Genomic DNA, 18,799 nt, shown 5'->3' on the forward strand with positions numbered 1-18,799 from the left:
GCCAACAACTTTGGCATCTGTGGGGAAGACCCAATATAGACCTGTTTGCGACCAACAAGAACTACAGACTGGAAAATTATTGCTCCCTATCTCGGATCTGCAAGCGGTAGCCGTAGACAGCTTTCTGCTAGATTGGGCAGGTTTAGATACATACGCCTTCCCTCCTTTCAAGATAGTAGGGGAAGTATTGAGGAAGTTCGCTTGCTCAGAGGGAACAAAAATGACCCTAATCGCTCCCTTCTGGCCAGCTCTCGACTGGTTCACAGAGGTACTGGAGTGGATAGTAGATTTTCCAAGATCGCTTCCACTAAGGAACGATCTTCTCAAACAGCCCCACTTCGACAGATTTCACAAGAACCTCCCCGCTCTAAGTCTGACTGCCTTCAGACTGTCGAAGGACTCGTCAGAGCAAGGGGTTTTTCGCGCGAAGTTGCAAAGGCTATTGCAAGAGCCAGAAGAGTTTCCACCTCTAAGGTGTATCAGTCGAAGTGGGAGTTGTTTAGAAGATGGTGTAAGAGTAAGAAAATATCCTCTTCCAGTACCTCTGTAACTGAAATCGCTGATTTTCTTCTCTATTTGAGAAAGGGTTGTAACCTGGCAGTATCAACAGTGAAAGGTTACAGGAGTATGCTGGCCTCAGTCTTTCGACATAGAGGTCTAGATCTTACTAACAATAAAGATCTTCATGACCTAATAAGGTCTTTCGAAACCACGAAAGACCAGAAAATCAAGAAACCTAGCTGGAACTTGGATGTGGTCCTTAAGTTCCTAATGTCAGAAAAGTTCGTACCTTCTCACACAGCTTCATTTAGAGACTTAACTAGAAAGTCCTTATATCTATTCGCATTAGCAACAGCTAAGAGAGTTAGCGAGTTGCAAGCCTTGGAAGGTAAAGTTGGTTTTAGGAAGGATTCAGCGGTTTGCACCTTTAAACCACTTTTTCTAGCAAAGAACGAAAATCCCTCAAAACCATGGCCTAGAAGCTTTGAGGTAAAAGGACTTTCTTCACTAACAGGAAAAGAACTAGAGAGGACTTTGTGTCCAGTCAGGGCACTCAAGTTCTACCTGAACCAAAAAGCGAAAAAAAAACGTTATTAGGAGGTACAGAAGAAAGTCTTTGGTGCTCTGTAAAAGATCCTAAAAGAACTATTTCAAAGAATGCCCTAACGTTCTTCATAAAGGATTTGATAAAGGAAGCTCACCTTACATGCAATGAAGAGCACCTCAAGATCCTCAGAGTAAGAGCACATGAAGTGAGAGCCATAGCTACGTCAATGGCCTTTCACAAAACCTGGTCTCTTCAGACTGATAGAGTCAACGTTTTGGAGATGTAACTCTGTGTTCGCCTCCAATTATCTAAGAGACGTAAAAATTTCTTACGAAAAGTGCTTTGCTCTGGGAGTGTATGTTTCTGCGGATTCAGTGCTGGGAGAAGGAGCTGAGGCTAATCCTTCTTAACTTAGTTTAGTGTTAAAATTTTTCTTTTATTGGTGGTTGTTTTTATTGGTTGATTGTCAGAGGGAATAGGGGACCCTCTTGCAATTCATAGGTTATAACAGTACTAACATGGTCAGGTGATCGGGATTGGCTTCAGTGCTCCTTGTGTTTACTTATAGAAACCTTAACTCTGTCATGTAAGAGGGCTAGTCCCCATTGATATGACAAAGGTAAAGGCTCTACCATGTAAGTGGGTCAGCCCCCATTGGTACGATCCAGAGTAGGCTCTGTTGCGTAAGCGGGCTAGCCCCCATTGACCCGATCCTAAGAGTTATTCAGCCATAGGTCCATACCTCGCTGGGACTCTTGAGGCAGGCAGACTCATAGACAGTAGTCATGAAGTCTTCAGCCCAATCAGGTAGGAACCATGGATTATTATATCCAAGAAAATATGTTGTTTTCTCCCTGTTTTTAATGTATTTAGTATAATTATTATCATTATGTTTAAGCTGTCTCTTACCCTCCACCAAGGGTGCCAATCAGCTAAGTATATATCTGCTGGGTAAGTTTTCATGTACAAAAATGATATTGTTAAGATACAATAAAGTTTTGTACATACTTACCTGGCAGATATATACGATTAATGGCCCACCCATCCTCCCCTCAGGAGACAGGTGGAAGAGAAAATCTGTCTTAGAAAACGGGAATGGTTCCGGATCCCGCCACCCAGCGGCGGGAATGGTGGATCACCTGACCTACCTGTCGCGTGTGCCGCGAGTTTTGAAATTCTGTCGGGACGACCGAGTCTATAGCTAAGTATATATCGGCCAGGTAAGTATGTACAAAACTTTATTGTATCTTAACAATATCATTTTGACTTGAGTATCGCCTTGAGTCTCTGCATATATTCTTTCGTGATCATGTCCTTCATCTCTTGGTGTTTTATATCCCCTCCTTCCATTATTCCCAGGTATTATTATTATTATTATTATTATTATTATTATTATTATTATTATTATTTTTTTTTTATTTTTATTTTATTTTATTTTTTTTTTTGCTCTATCACAGTCCTCCAATTCGACTGGGTGGTATTTATAGTGTGGGGTTCCGGGTTGCATCTGCCTCCTTAGGAGTCCATCACTTTTCTTACTATGTGTGCCGTTTCTAGGATCACACTCTTCTGCATGAGTCCTGGAGCTACTTCAGCCTCTAGTTTTTCGAGATTCCTTTTCAGGGATCTTGGGATCGTGCCTAGTGCTCCTATGATTATGGGTACGATTTCCACTGGCATATCCCATATCCTTCTTATTTCTATTTTCAGATCTTGATACTTATCCATTTTTTCCCTCTCTTTCTCTTCAACTCTGGTGTCCCATGGTATTGCGACATCAATGAGTGATACTTTCTTCTTGACTTTGTCAATCAACGTCACGTCTGGTCTGTTTGCACGTATCACCCTATCCGTTCTGATACCATAGTCCCAGAGGATCTTTGCCTGATCGTTTTCTATCACTCCTTCAGGTTGGTGCTCGTACCACTTATTACTGCAAGGTAGCTGATGTTTCTTGCACAGGCTCCAGTGGAGGGCTTTTGCCACTGAATCATGCCTCTTTTTGTACTGGTTCTGTGCAAGTGCCGGGCATTCACTTGCTATGTGGTTTATGGTTTCATTTTTCGTATTGCACTTCCTACATATGGGAGAGATGTTATTTCCATCTATCGTACTTTGAACATATCTGGTTCTTAGGGCCTGATCTTGTGCTGCTGTTATCATTCCTTCAGTTTCCTTCTTTAGCTCTCCCCTCTGTAGCCATTGCCAATTTTCATCGCTGGCTAGTTCTTTAGTCTGTCTCATGTATTGTCCGTGCATTGGTTTGTTGTGCCAGTCCTCTGTTCTTTCTGTCTTTCTCCTGTCTCTGTATATTTCTGGGTCTTCGTCTACTTTTATTAGTCCTTCTTCCATGCACTCTTTAGCCACTCGTCTTCACTGGTTTTCAGATATTGCCCCAGTGCTCTGTTTTCGATGTTGACGCAGTCCTCTATACTTAGTAGTCCTCTCCCTCCTTCCTTTCGTGTTATGTATAGTCTGTCCGTATTTGCTCTTGGGTGTAGTGCTTTGTGTATTGTCATTTGTTTCCTGGTTTTCTGATCTATGCTGCGGAGTTCTGCCTTCGTCCATTCCACTATTCCTGCGCTGTATCTGATTACTGGCACTGCCCATGTGTTTATGGCTTTTATCATATTTCCGGCGTTGAGTTTTGACTTGAGTATCGCCTTGAGTCTCTGCATACATTCTTTCCTGATCGTGTCCTTCATCTCTTGGTGTTTTATATCTCCTCCTTCCATTATTCCCAGGTATTTGTATCCTGTCTCATCTATGTGTTTGATGTTGATCCCATCTGGTAGCTTTATCCCTTCAGTTCTCGTTACTTTGCCTTTTTGTATGTTGACTAAGGCGCATTTTTCTATTCCAAATTCCATCCTGATGTCCCCAGATACAATCCTTACAGTCTGGATTAGGGTATCTATTTCCTTGATGCTCTTACCATACAGCTTGATGTCGTCCATGAACATCAGATGGTTGATTTTGTTGCCTCTTTTCTTGAGTTGGTACCCGGCATCCATCTTCTGTAGTACTTTTGTCATGGGAATCATGGCTACTACGAAGAGTAGTGGGGACAGTGAGTCGCCCTGGAAGATCCCTCTCCTGATATTAACCTCTGCTAGTCTTATTCCAGAGCTTGTAAGTATTGTATTCCAGTTGCGCATTGTATTTTTGAGGAAGCTGATGGTATTTTCCTCTGCCCCATATATTTTCAGGCATTCTATTAGCCATGAGTGTGGTATCATGTCGAAGGCTTTCTTATAGTCTATCCATGCCATTATTATTATTATTATTATTATTATTATTATTATTATTATTATTATTATTATTATTATTATTATTATTATTAACAATATTATTAACAATATTTGAAAATATTAGTAAACATAGTACATACTACATATACCATAAAAATTCTCTCATCTTAGTAAGAGAGAGAGAGAGAGAGGGAGAGAGAGAAATTATTATTGTTATTTGATTTATATATAAAGGCTTGAAAACTTATAAATTACATAAAAAATTGAGCAAACACCTTTACAGAGTTTCTCCAGGATTCAAAAATGTTGTGTTTGTGTTTTTTGTGTGTCTGTGACATACTCACATGTGATAATTAGTTAGGTCCCAATTAAAATTTTGCGCTATTGTGAATTTGCGCAACTCGAATTGCGTAAGGTTGGGGTATTACTGTACTCCTATTCCTGGTTCTCATGCTTCTAATCCTGATGCCATTGCCAGCCTTAATTCTAGGTTTGATCAGAAGATTAATTTAGTTGTAAGTGCAGTGTCTGAATTAGGGTTGTCCTTAAACACTTTGACAAAGTGTTTAAGTGTGTTATGAGTTTGGAGGAGGTGGCTAATTGTCCCGCTGGTGCTGCTATAGGAAGATACCTGTCCCGCTCCCCTGAACCCGGGAGAAGACATACCATAGGTCCAAGGGAAGCCAGTGGGGTTTGCCCGCAGATAGTTTCCCACTCAGCTGAGCCTGTTGCCCAATCCTAGGTGTCAACTGACAGCCATTGGAAAGGCATCAAAGTGAATGTGCATCACCTATTGTCAGACTCTGAAGATTCCAGCCCTGACAAGAGGTGCAGGAAGAGCTTCCCTGCTTCTTTTCACTCTCTCAAGAGGCTCTCTGATGGCATAGACTGCTTCCCTCCTCAGTCAAGAGGTATAGGAAGGCCAGTCACAGCTCCCAACCCTCCTGCAGTTTTGGCGTGACCCCAGGTGTTGGGATGGGATAGCCTGGAGTCTTTCTCACTGTACAGGCAGTCCTCGGTTATCAGCGATCCAGTTTTATGGTGCCATAACAGACAGAGTTCCGGTTATCTGTGCCATAAACCCCATTATGGCACCATTAATCGCAGAGTTTCAGTTAATTGCAGTTTTCACTTATTGGCACACCCCCACGTACAGAACACCCCTGCCAATAACCAGGGACTGCCTATATAATATATGGAGCACCCCTTTTTGGTCCACAAGCACCCAAAAGACCTGCTCAGGCAGCAGTCATCGTCATTTGAGCACCTCTCTGGCTCTGAGCAACCGTTCCACTAGAGCACTTGCCACCCGCTCGCAAGTGTCAGACACCAGCTCCCGTGCACCTGGTGCCAGCGCTTGTGCGTTCCACACCACCTTCACCTCCTCACTCTCTGGTTCAGGACCCTTCAGGAGACAACTGGCATGCATTATGGGGCTTTTACAGAAATCTCCCAAGACCTCCTAGGATGTATCCTTGTCGTCGGTTTCTTCAGACAAAGAGGAACTTGAACAGACATCTGCACCCTCTGCGTATGCTTCACTGCCTAGATATTGTCTAACTTACCAAATCACTTCCTGCCTGTTGCCCCAGTGTCTCTGGCTTCAACCTTCCTTATGAAGAATCAGACAGGCGACAACACTTGACTCCCCATGATGGTTCTTTCCTCCTCCTCAAGGAAGGCACTCAGGGAGCAGGGCAAAGCCTCCCTCTAGGCTGATATGTAGGAGATACCTCTCCTATTCTACCGAAGAAGCTCCCTCTTTTGGAGTCGCTGCCTCTGTTAAAGGAGACCTCTCTAAACTTATTGATTCTTTCCGGCGCTCAGCCTTTGCACCAGCAAAGGTTATGTTTTTGACACCTTAGTTAGACCACCTTGTCAAGAACATTTTCAAGGTGTTCAAAGTATTCAGTTTCATGAACTGGACTGTTAGGGCCCTAGCTAATAAGATCAAAGAATGCGCTGGCCTGGCGGAGGACTTTGCTTCAGATTGGTTATTGGTTTTGTTGTGCACCAACAAAGCCATAAGGGATGGCTCCCTATAGCTTGATTCTCTTCTCCATGGGGTTCTAAAGAAAAGAGAATTGTAGTGCTCCTTCACCACAAAAGGAGTCACACAGACCAGAAAAATCTACTCTAATGTTCTCTCCTCTGGTTGAGCTTTACCTCTTCCCCCAAGCTATTATTCAAGGAATCTCTTCAGATCTTTAGAAGACGTCAATGCAGGATTTGTTAGCACAGTCTGCTAGGCAACCTAAGGACGCCTCCACCCTCATTACCAAGTCTATTTTTCCTCTTCAGCTTTGGCATTTTCTTGGAGGCAAGCAGAAGCCCCAAGCCAAACCTTACACTTCATGTTGAAATCCGTTGGGGAAAAAACTTTCAAACTCACTGCCAAGAAGTGAAGATACAATCCTCCATGCTCCAGTAGAGGCCAGACTTCTCCACATTTTAGAGAGGTGGAGTCAGAGAGGGTCGGAACAATGGGTTGTCAAGGTCCTGAATGAGGTTACTATTCCTTTCAGGGAGAAGCCTCCTATAGTCAAGTCTCCCATTGTCTTGATAGCTTACTCGGAAGGCTCCGAAAAGTTTTCGGTTTGATGGAAGTTGATTCTCACCTCCTCAAAGTAGCTGTATAAGAGGTAGAGGATCACAATTCAGAGGGATTCTACAGCTGTTGCTTCATAGTTCACAAGTCTTGGGGGGCGCTGGAGGCCCATTCTCAATGTCCGTGCCCTGAAGTTTTTTGTTCAGAAGACTCCAGAAAGTACTTCCAGTTTTTTTTTTTTCAGGACATGGTTATTCAGCCCCTCAAGTATTTATACAAGTTCTCACTCCTCTCAGCAAATGGTTCCATCTCTGCAGCATCAACATCTGCCTTTACTTAGAAGCTGGCTTCTCCATTCCCCAGTGAAGGAGAAGTGCATGGAGAACTTAGAGGAAAACTTCACTTTACTCAAGAGTTAGATATCCTGATCAACAAACTGAAATCTCAACTGACCCTGATGCTAGAGATTCTTTATTTGGGGATGATCCTGAACTCTCAGGCTTTTCAGGTTTTTCCACCTGCCAAAAGAGTAGACTTCTGCCTTTGTACAGTTTGCAGTTTTCTCTCTATCCCATCCTGTTTGGCTAATCAGTGAATGAGCCTCTTGGGGACTCTGGCCTCCATCAAGTAGTTCTTGAAGTTGAGCAGACTGCACTTAAAGAGCTCTTCAATTCTATCTCAAGGACAACTGGAACAGGAAAACCCAACTGAACTCCATCTTTCCCGTCACATTAAAGATAAAATCAGATCTCCTATGGTGGCTGTGCAAATGAAGGCTTCTTCAAGGAAACTTCCTTTGTCCGTCAAACCCCAACCTAGACTTTTACTCCGATGCCTCAGAGTTCTGCTAGGGATAAAAAATTTTCAGGGACATGGTCCACAGAACAAAGAGGCCGACATAACATCAATAAACTGAAAACAATTCACCTGGGTCTCCAGTCCTTCTAGCCTCTGATCTTCAGCAAGACAGTGGTTGTTCATGTGGACAACACCACTGTCCTGTCTTATATCTGCAAGCAGGGAGGCACTCACTCCTTCTCCCTCTGCAAGGCTGCAAAAGATCTTCTCTAGGTGGAGCAGAATCAGGTTACCTTCATCACTCAATTTATTCAGGGGAGACTGAATGTCTTAGTGCACAAGCTCAGTCACTGCGAGTAGGTCCTTCCCACAGATTGGATCTTGGATTCCCTGGTTTGTAACAATCTGTGAAATTTATTGGGGCAGACCAATTGTAGACTTGTTTGCAACGTCTAAGAATCATCATCTTCGTCTTTTCTGTTCACTAGCCCCGAACCCTCTGGACTGGTCACACCTAGATGTGTCTGTTTTCTTCCCATTTGGCATGATAACAGAGGTGATCAACAGGTTCAGTTCACTTCCCATCGCACCGTATTGATAACACTGGTTGCTCCGTTCTAGCCCATGAAAGAATGGTTCCCAGACCTACTTTGTCTCTTAGTAAACTACCCTGGAAAGCAGTCACTTCTCAAACAGCCCCACTTCTTAAAGTTCCACCAAAGGTTGTCCACTTTGGCTCTGACAGGATTCAGACTGTCCTGAGTCTTGCCAGAGTGAATGGCTTTTCAAAGCTATTTGTGGATGCTATAGCCAGATTAGACGCCAGTCGTCCAGGAATGTCTGTCAATCCAAATGGACAGTTTTCTGAAGGTGGTGCAATAGATGTAAAATATTGTCTTCTAAGATGTCTGTAAGCCAGATAGCAGACTTTCTGCTTTATCTGAGGTCCTCTAGGAAGTTATCATCCTTTACTGTCAAGGGGTATAGGGTTATGTTAAATTTGGTCTTCAAGCATAGAGGCCAGGACCTGTCCTCTAACCAGGACTTCAACCACCTCATTAAATCATTTTATACAGATAAGCAAAGGAAGTCTGATAACTTCTCTTGGAACCTCGACATAAGTTTTAAAGTGGCTTTCAGGTTCAGCTTTCAAATCCCTGTGATCCATTTCTCCTAAGGACTTAATAGGAAGACTCTCTTTTCTTGTTGCTTTGGCCACTGCCAAGTGTATTAGCAAGCTTCAGGCTATTGACAAGAGAACTGGTTTTGCTCAATGAGACAGTCTGTTCTCTCTCTCTCTCTCTCTCTCTCTCTCTCTCTCTCTCTCTCTCTCTCTCTCTCTCTCTCTCTCTCTCTCTCTCTCGTTCCTTGCCAAGAATGAAAACCCTCCCAATCCCTGGCCTTTCCGTTTCACCTTAAAAAGCTTGATGGACATCATTGGATTGTATAAGGAAGAGATGTTTCTGTGTCTGGTGAGAGCCTTACAGTACTACTTACAGAGGGCCAAAAAGATTAGAGGGCTTTCTAGCCATCTTTGGTGTTCAGTTAGGAACCCTTTTCATTCAGTGTCAAAGAATGCTCTAGCTTACATTTTGAGAGACGATTTCCAAAGCTCAATCTTGGATACAAGAGGACATTCTGACTTCAATTAAAGTAAAAGCTCATCCATCTTACAATGTACGTATTAGAAGTACAAGTTGGTCTTTGCAACTCATTACCATGAAGGATGATGAAACTGTGTTTGAAAATTGTAGTACCTTAGGATCTTTATCTTTGGAAGAGGAAGAATAGGGAGCATTCTTTCCCTCCTCTATCTCCTCGCCTTGATTTAGGGTGTCAAGTGGTGTGACTATATCCCCACACCACTACACGTTATGATGAGCACTATACAGAGACAGTATCCACCTGCATTAGCTCTCTTACCAGCTAAGGAAACAAGCAGCATTGTATCAATGCTAGCAACTTTTGATATTTCAAAGTCATTAGTACTTTTATTAATGTTTTGGAGTGGAATATGTCCATGTATCCCCCCACCTGTCAATGTGGATTCAGCTATATGTTAACTTCCCTACTGGATATAGGGTGCAAAGGACTTTGTCGCGAACCGATTAGAATGTTTAACAGTCGCGGGTGTTGTGGAAAAGCTTCAAGATATTAGCGAATACTTTGGGTGGATGAATGACACCGCTGATGAAGGCAAACATTGTCATGCCTCAGAGGTGAGAAAGAGCGCGAGTGTGCAAGTTGACCTAGCTGCTGGTCGATAGTTATGTGATGATGACAGAAAAATGCGAACATGTATCCATTCGTGTGCCAAACAGGGTGTGTTCCTGGAACCTTCTAGAACTATTTAATGTGTTTTGTATGTGCGAACACCAGGGCTCCTTAGAATGTAATATAATGAGATTGCAGCCAGAGTGGCTAGTATTCTAGATCGAGAACCTTTTGAGTGATACGTGGAAGGGGGCCTAGAGGAAAGCACAGAAGATCCATCCAGAAAGGTAATAGTGATAAAAGACTTTGTTAAACAATTTAACATTTCACAGATGCCCCGAGAGAAGCCGAAGTGCCATGAAAAAACGTTTTCTTTCTCTCCCATGTCTATGCTTCTCTATTTTACTGTGTGCTTATTCATTTTAATTTTATTTCTGATAAGTGTGGTTTCTTTCCTCAGATGGGTTCGATTGTCGCCTCATAAAATGAATTCTCTGACTGACTTTTTTGCCTCTTAGTTTTTGGGAAAATAAAAATAGTCATTGAAGTGATGTGCTTTTATGGAGAAGGGTTTGTGGTATTTTATTTGAGATGATTTTTACTAGAAGTGATTGTATTTCATGTTTTTGGGACTAACAGTTAATTTTTTTTTCTCATGTTAGGTTTTTTGGGGGAAATAAAGGCTCTGTTTTTGTATTCCAGAGTTTGGTTTTAGCCTAGATTTGATAACTTGATTGAGCTACGGAGATGCCAGCTCATGGAGGATGCTTGAGGTAGGTTATATTACCAGATGGGTGCTTTCCCTCCTTTTATTAGACAGTCAATTAGACCCTATTAACAGTTGGTGGCAGTCGGGAACGGCAATCAGGCCTATGGATTACATTTCTGGCGAGACTTGGGGGATGTATAGGAGTTAGGAAATCATGTAGATGTTAGGAAAAGGGATTATAGTTAGAATTTAGTCAATTGGCACTCTGATGCTGGGGGGACATGATGGGACTTGGGTCAGCAAATTGCTTCGGCTGGGAGTTGCAGCTGCTGAAAGCAGTAATGTTACAGCAAGTGCTAGGTTTTTGTGATATGACGTGTGTGTAATAAGTGCGGTGTGGCTATTTTAAAATTGTGGTTATTAGTGTATAATTATGGTGGGGCTATTGGTGTATTGGGACTATGTGTCATGGAGACATTAACAAGCAGATATGCTGTGAGAAAAGAGGAATTTTGGTGAGGGTTAAATTTTTTTTTTTCCTGTTTTCTTTCTCTCTCACTCTCGAGAGATTGTGCATTTATCCTTTTTTCCTTTTCATTAGGTGAGGCTTTGTAACTGAAATGTGGATATATGGGATGTTGTGATTTGACTATTTTTATGTGGTTATTAACTACCATATATATATTCACGTATCATGCGACTTTTGAAGACCTAATTTTGAAAGTAATTTTAAGGGGGTCGCATCATACATGAGATATAAAACTCGTGTGTGTAATAATAACATATTAGTATCGTATGATTAAATACAAACGTAATGGATATAAATCTTTTCCATGGATCTTTTAAAAAGTTATGTTTTACTTCACTGCATCCAGTAACATTATATGTATTTTCATATTACTATTTTTTTGTATTATAGAATACAAACATAGCAATCAATGTTTTGGTTTGGAAATCAGCTGAGGGTGATTGCTGAGTTAAGTTTGTTTTACTGTATTGACCTCAAATAAGAGTGACTTTCTTGCTTCTAGTTAGCGCAAATGAATCTCAAGATACTCTATTTATATGAAACGAGGTTATTTTATGCTATACGAAGTGTTTTCAAGTTGAAATATCACTTAAAGACGTATCATTTGTGAAAGAATTTAGTTATTTTTTTCGTTAGTAGATGGAACTGAGGGCATGTTTATTGCGTAAACAAAAATCAACAGATTCCGTTTGATATTTTCACTAGATCTCATCAGAGTACTACGAGCTTTACATATTTATCTTGTATTGGAATGAATACAGTAAGATGTGTTCTTTCATGCCCAATAGTTTTGATTAAAACGCGTTTCTCTCCAATTTTGTTTATGGTCGAGTTTGATGGTACTATACCGAAGTTTGTGAGTTTCATCCACGTTGCTGATGCACGATAATAGTCGTTAGTGGGTCAACATTCTTTCCTCAACTTCAGCAAAAACTAACAGATTAAATTTAGCAGTATATGCCTTTGCTGATCTTTTCTACATAGGAAGAAAGGATATAGTAATGTAAAAATATATCTGTCTTATTCTCCTTAACATCATTTGTAACATAACTACAGTAATTTTTTACTATCGTGCGATGGTTGAGATGCAAGCAAAAAGGTTGTTGTTATCGTATTCGGTTGTTTATGGCAAATCAGCTGTTTCTGGCTGTACACATTTTCAAAACAAGTATATCAACTAACGATACTCATGGCATTCTCTTTTACTTTATTTTAAACTTAACTAGAAGATGAGATAGATAAAGAGATGGAAGAAAAGGGGTTAGCCTAACTAAAAAATGAAATAGGTAAAGAATAGGAAAAGAGGTTAGCCTATTGTTATTTGGTCTTGTAAATTCAACTTGCATGATACGTGAGATATGTGATGAAATAATTTTTTAAAGGTGAAAATGTGGGGGTTGCATGATATGTGAGATCGCGTGTTACATGAGTATATACATTAAGTTGTTTGATCTTTTTTACTCTCAGGAATTAGTTTATTGAGAGGAATATACAGTGCCGATGTGTTTCAATTTTGTGGTGTGTGTGTGTGTGTGTGTGTTAGGCGAGTTGGTGCAAGCAACGAGAAAGAGAGGCATGAAGGTTTCAGCTATGCTTAGGCTAGCAATCTTGGGTCGGGAGTCAGCAGAAACTCTTGGTTGGTAACGAGAAGTGAGAGAAACAGATACTTCCACCATTCATTCTTTTTCTCTCTCCCGTCTTTTGCTGCACCAGTGACCCAGAAAAGAGATCAGCTTATGTAACCTTGACTGTGAGAGTAGAAAGGGTTCTTTTTTATTTCCCGTAGAGTGCAGGGAATATTTACCTTGGGACTTTTTATGTGGTGAGGATTGGTACAATTTGTGTCTGTTTGTCTGTGTGTGTGTGTGTGTGTGTGAGAGAGAGGGAAACTTGGGAAATATTGTTGGTATTCTAATGATATTGAGGTAGGGTTGAATACTAAGGGTTTCTCTAAGAGAGACAAAATGGCAGAAGTAGACAATAAGAATCAGACTTTGTTGCATAAAATCACTAATATTGCAGTGATGGTTTGCCCTTTTCAGGGTATTGTCGATGGCGTTCTTTCTCGACCAGTTCAGATTCTAATTGAAGGTGTTAATAACTTTTTGAGCGCCAAGCGAATTAAAAAGGATGTAGAGCATTTAGGGAGGCAAAGACCCCCACAAGATTTCAACAAAGAGGACTTTGCACATCGTTGCCGCAGTTTTCAGTATACAAAATGCCGGTCATGGACTGAACTAAAAGCATTTCTGAGGACAGCCTATGGAACAAAGAAACACGTGGATATGGTCCGAGACCTGAGGGGTTTTTACAAAATTAGGAAAGGTCAGAAGACCATGAATTGATCATAGCTCTAAGCTTTTTGATATAGCAGGAGAATTGATACAGAAATTGGAAAATTCCACATGAGTAAGCGATAATAATATCTCCCTTGGTAACCTGCACAGATTCTTGCATTTTTCTCAGCTTTACACAATGTCGCGGACACCATTGTAGATAGCTTTGATGAGAAGATTGAACCCACATCAGGTGAGGAACTGATCTATTCTCAGGTTCAGAAACACATGTCCAAATGCCCCACCGTGAATAGCACATTTTTTAATGGAATGGTCCAAGGAACTTAACACAAAGGGATTTAAGTTTCCCTTCCTCCCGATTGTGTGCAAAAGTGGAATATAAGAAGGGATTTACAGTTCCAGGGCAACAATTAAGTTGTTTCAATTGTAATTAGCAAGGGCACACCAAGAAACTATGCAGAGTAAAATACTTTGGAGCAAGCAGAAGTGCAGATCACTTTTGGCAGTCTTGTCCGTCTCAGAAATGGAGTGATGCAAGACCCACACCTCAGAACAATGGGAGATCTGATACGAGAGCTTCCCAAGCAGGTCACTCAAAGGGACCAAGAGGTCAGTGAAATTTTTGGAAAGCCGAGCAACAAAAAAGGTACAGATGACTTGTATGTGCCATTGTGGTCTTGTGGGGGACTCCCCAGAGCAAAGGCTAAAGTACAAGGAACACTGGGGGATGTGAAGATTCCAATTTTTATTGATACTGGAGCTTCATTTAACTAAATAGACTATGGTCTATATCAGTCAATGTTCTCCCAATACTTTCTGAAACCCTCAACAGAGATGGTGTGTGATGTGCAAGCCCATTGATTAAATACCTTAGGTTTTATAAGAGTGCGGTTTGCACTGGGTGATTGAATATTAATAGAACCATTTTTTTGTGATAAAAGGAAGAATGTTAACAGAACCATTTTGGTGATAAAAGGGGTTGTGTTGGGCAACAGACTTTTGTTGGGCCATCCTGCATGTAGGAGAAACAGGATGTCGTTCCATACACCTCAGTTCATTGGCAAACAACCTGAAGAACTCTTTGAAATGGCTCAAGAATGGTTTGCTTCTTCTCCACTGTTATTGAGCTGTTCATGTGGTAAGCAGTGAGAGAAACAAATAATTCTTGAGTGATTATAAATTAAAATTAAATATTTATTCTTCAACCAAAATCAGTACATATATAAAATCACAAAATTTGTAACTGCATTTTTTCAGAAAATTTGCTACAGTGCATTTTTTCTACACCCAGCCATTCTATAACTTATAGAATTTCTGTTTTCATGTGCTTTAATGTAAGACTGTCCTATTAATTTCCAAATGATTAACTTATCAGGTATAGAGAGCAGAAGTTAAACATATTTTTTATTTTTCTTACTTGGAGAATTTTTTTACTTTTATGAATAGTACTCATGAAACTTAATTCTGTGTTATTGTAGGAAGAGGTAAACAAAGTTTTATATTTTCAGTTGACCAAGACAGTGACTTGAAAACATTTGTCATGAAAATAAATCACCATATAACACCCATGGGGCTAGCTATCAAAAAATATTCCCAAGAAGATTTTCATAGTAGTTCTCAGTGTTTTCTTCTTGTGAATACATGGAATACTGAAGCTACCAGGTTAGTTACTTTACTTTATTTTCTCTTTAGTTATGTGTAATTGATAGTCAGGGTTGCCTATGCATGTCAGATGTACTGTAAATGTAGCAGTCCTGTTAACCCTTAATAGACAGATATTGTCATATGAGTAACAATAACAGGTTTTGAGTGGTGGATGGATTATCTCATGGTGAGTATCAATATTTGGAGAAATTGCACTGGAAGGAGGTTCCATTACATTATTAGCCTATAAATTCACTAATGGCAATGTTTAGACTGGCTTGGCTCGTCAATTCTAGGAGTCTCATGAATCAGTATTGTACTTAACTCCAAGGGGACATGTAGTATGTCTCTCTCTCACTTAACGTCATCATATATGAAGCCCCTCGTATACAAGGGGCGAATGTGCCAACCCCATCGAAAATGATTTGTGTGTGTTCTCTGCAAAGTGGAAGCTCTGAAAAACTCATGGTGGAGAGCGTTTTGTGATTCTGACCCGTGCTGGCTCAGAACTTTTGTTTCAGTTTCCTTTGTTTTACACAGGCGCAGCAGCGGAGGAGGTCTGGGATTTCAGAGCGTGAGGGGCAAATGCCTCTCAGCCACTCAGACGTGAGCTAGTAAGCACCCCTGCTAGTCATCCCGCCAAGCATGTGAATGAAGTCTGGCTTTGTTTACACTGCATTATTTTGTTACAATTGAATTACTCATTAACACCCCAAACCCTTCACAAGAACAGGGGAGAGAGAGAGAGAGAGCACAAAATAGAAGAAAAAGACAAATTAGAGAGAAAAAGAGATCAAAATGACTCCCCAAACCCTTCAAAAGAACGGGGAGAGAGAGAGAGAGAGAGAGAGAGGAAAAGAGCAAAAAATAGAAGAAAAAGAGAGCAAATTAGAGAGAAAAAGTGATCAAAAACACCACCCAAACTCTTCAGAAGAACAGGAGAGAGAGAGGAGAGAGAGAGCAAAAAATAGAAGACGAGAGCAAATTAGAGAGAAAAGAGATAAAAAACACCCCCCAAACACTTCAGAAGAACAGGGGAGAGAGAGAGAGAAAAAAAGAGCAAAAATAGAAGAAAAAGAGAGCAAATTAGAGAGAAAGAGATCAAAAACACCCCCCAAACCCTCCAGAAGAACGAGAGAGAGAAGAGCAGAAAATAGAAGAAAAAGAGAGCAAATTAGAGAGAAAGTGATAAAAAACACCCCCAAACCTTTCAGAAGAACAGGAGAGAGAGAGAGAGAGAGAGAGAGAGAATTCTAATGATGTATTGTAACATGCTATTCTGTAATAATTATATCTGCCACTTATACATGACTTTAAATGCTTGTAACTCAAAAGTAAGAAATTGGTGCATTTGGCCCTTGTCCACGAGATGCCTAGTATATATTTGCACATAAATATATCCAGGGGCAGGGTTGCTGTTGGTTTTAATTCTTATCTTTTATGATAGTATGTCAGTTTCAATTGTAATTTTGTAAAGAAAAGTGCAAAGAAATATTAGAAAAACATGTATTGTAATCCAAAAAAGTTACTGCATCTTGGATCCCTGTAAATGTACATAAATATTTTACAACAAATTTATTCAGAATTTGTTATTGGTTTTAGTTCTTATCATTAATGATATTGTGTGAGCTGTAGTTATAATTTTACAAAATAAAATAAAATAGATTATTAGAAAAAACATTTATAACGGTAAAATTTACAATTGTCTTGTAAAAGAGGCCTCACGAGGGGTTGTAAATAGTCATTTGTTCCTACACAGTATATAAACCTTGGTTCTTTACAGTAGGAATTGTTTATGGCGAAAACTGGAACATGGCTATTAAAGTTCTTGAACAAGGTGGTTAGGCAGTAACTAGTACAGCTAGTCCTTGGTTATTGGCAGACGGTTTACAGCGATCAGGTTTTATGGGGCTTGTCTAGCACCATAACAGGCCGAGTTTCAGTTATCGATGCTATGAGGTGCTGATGATAGGGTTTATGGCACCGTAACTTACCTAACAGAGGCACCATTAACCGGAACTCGTGCCATAAGCGTCATGAATCGCTGAGTTTCGGTTAATGGCAGTTTTCTATAATCAACACCCCTCCGAGAATGGAACCGAAATAGAGGTGACTATTCTTTATTCCTGGAGTGGTGGTTTTTTTTTATTAACATGTGGCTATGGGGGTTGGTTATTAACCAAATGGAGGAAATATTTTTATCACCAGAATGGTGTTATTATTAATATGGTGTCTCATATTAATATATGGAGGTGGGATTAATCCTTGGCAGGTGACCTTTTTTTTGTGGTCATGGGAGTTTTGTTTTTTCGAGCCAAGAGAAGATTTCTGTGGTTCTTTCTTTTTGGTTTCGTGACTATTTGGAGGTGAGTGGCATTACTGCATTGTAGTCCTATGGAGATGTGTGCATTTTTTATGTTCACAAGTGTATTATTTTTGGAGGCATATAATTGGGCAGTATCACGTGAGAGAATACTTCTTCAAGACAAATTTTTGAACACATTAGTCATATCCTGGAGTTAATTTTGTGAAATGTGCTTACTTTGTGTCAGTTAGACCTTTTTCTATAGAATCATGAGTTTCCAAACTTGTGTGTCTGACTAGACATTTTTTATGCTGCAGTTGAGCATACGTGTCCGCAGGTGGATTTTTCTGCTGACAAGCGCTGTGCTGATCCTTTTCCTTTAGTGGTGATTGCTCAGAGTTTTTGCAATATCTGGAAATGTTGACAATAGCATTTCACGAAAGCGCATGTGTTAGAGTTTGCTTTCTGGCCATGTCCGGTCGATGAAAGTTGCGATGGCAAATTCCGTAACTATACATGGGGCATTTCTTGGGGAAAAACGCGGGGGTTATGCATATTATACATATACTATGTTTTTTGTGATGGGGAAGTTTACTTGTGATTATCTTTTTTTTTATTTTTCTTCCTTTTCCTATGAGAGATGTAATTGGGGATTGAGCTTAAATAACTTCTTTTTGGACGGGAGATGTAATTTATCGGGGTTGTTGTTTATATAAATGGGAGTTTGACATTAAGTCTCATTGTAATTAATCATATGAGCAGTAAAGGGGTTTTTGCTATTAAACATTGGAGATTTTTACTGATTTTGTGAGTTGCTGTAATATCAGAGCTTGAGAGAACATTTTTTTATTTTTTGGGTCTGGGCGTGTTACATGATTTTTTTTTCCTTGGGCTCATTACGATTTTTTCTTATTTTTTTTTTTTTACTTATGGGAACATTCGAGTTTGAAATGTGAGTGCAGAAGTCCATGGAGTTGCTGTGAGTTTCTGAGTTGTGTTTGCTGATGTGTGAGTTTGGAGAATTGAGTTGGAGAACTTGATGTTTTTTTTCCTTTGCGAGTTATGATAATGACTTATGATTTAGTAGTCATATTACATGGAGATGTTCAGTTAGTATTTCTGACTTTTTGAGATCATTGTTTGATAGAAGTAGTATGTCTGGGGTCAATTTTCTTGGATTGACCGAGGACTCGACCGACATACTAACACACCATAAAAGTCGTTCCCCAACGCTAGCAAGACGTCCACCAGCCGTGCAGAGAGGTTGCTGTCGTTTATCAAGGGTGATTAAAGAGTTTCCACGAGAGTGATTACGAGAGTTCTACAGAGTTCTACAGCGCTTTTGGGGATCTGCAGAAGCCGTTAGAAGTCTTCTACAATTAGGGAGGCATTCCGTCTTCCTACAGCCTGCTACAGTTTGAGCAGCTAGTTGCAGACAAAGAGGGATATTCAAGAA

General features: G+C 40.3%; 1 protein-coding gene across 3 annotated transcripts in view; it reads left to right on the forward strand.

The window, feature by feature from the left end:
• Window positions 1–18,799, forward strand: part of LOC135195160 (non-structural maintenance of chromosomes element 1 homolog) — a 103,347-nt gene that overhangs the window by 45,704 nt on the left and 38,844 nt on the right. For all 3 annotated transcript variants that reach the window (XM_064221491.1, XM_064221490.1, XM_064221492.1), the window contains exon 3: window positions 14,903–15,056. In XM_064221491.1, coding sequence (XP_064077561.1) covers window positions 14,903–15,056 — 154 coding nt within the window. The remainder of the gene's footprint in view (window positions 1–14,902; window positions 15,057–18,799) is intronic.

The sequence above is a fragment of the Macrobrachium nipponense genome, chromosome 20 (genome assembly GCF_015104395.2).
Source record: "Macrobrachium nipponense isolate FS-2020 chromosome 20, ASM1510439v2, whole genome shotgun sequence".
Taxonomy (NCBI): Eukaryota; Metazoa; Arthropoda; class Malacostraca; order Decapoda; family Palaemonidae; genus Macrobrachium; species Macrobrachium nipponense.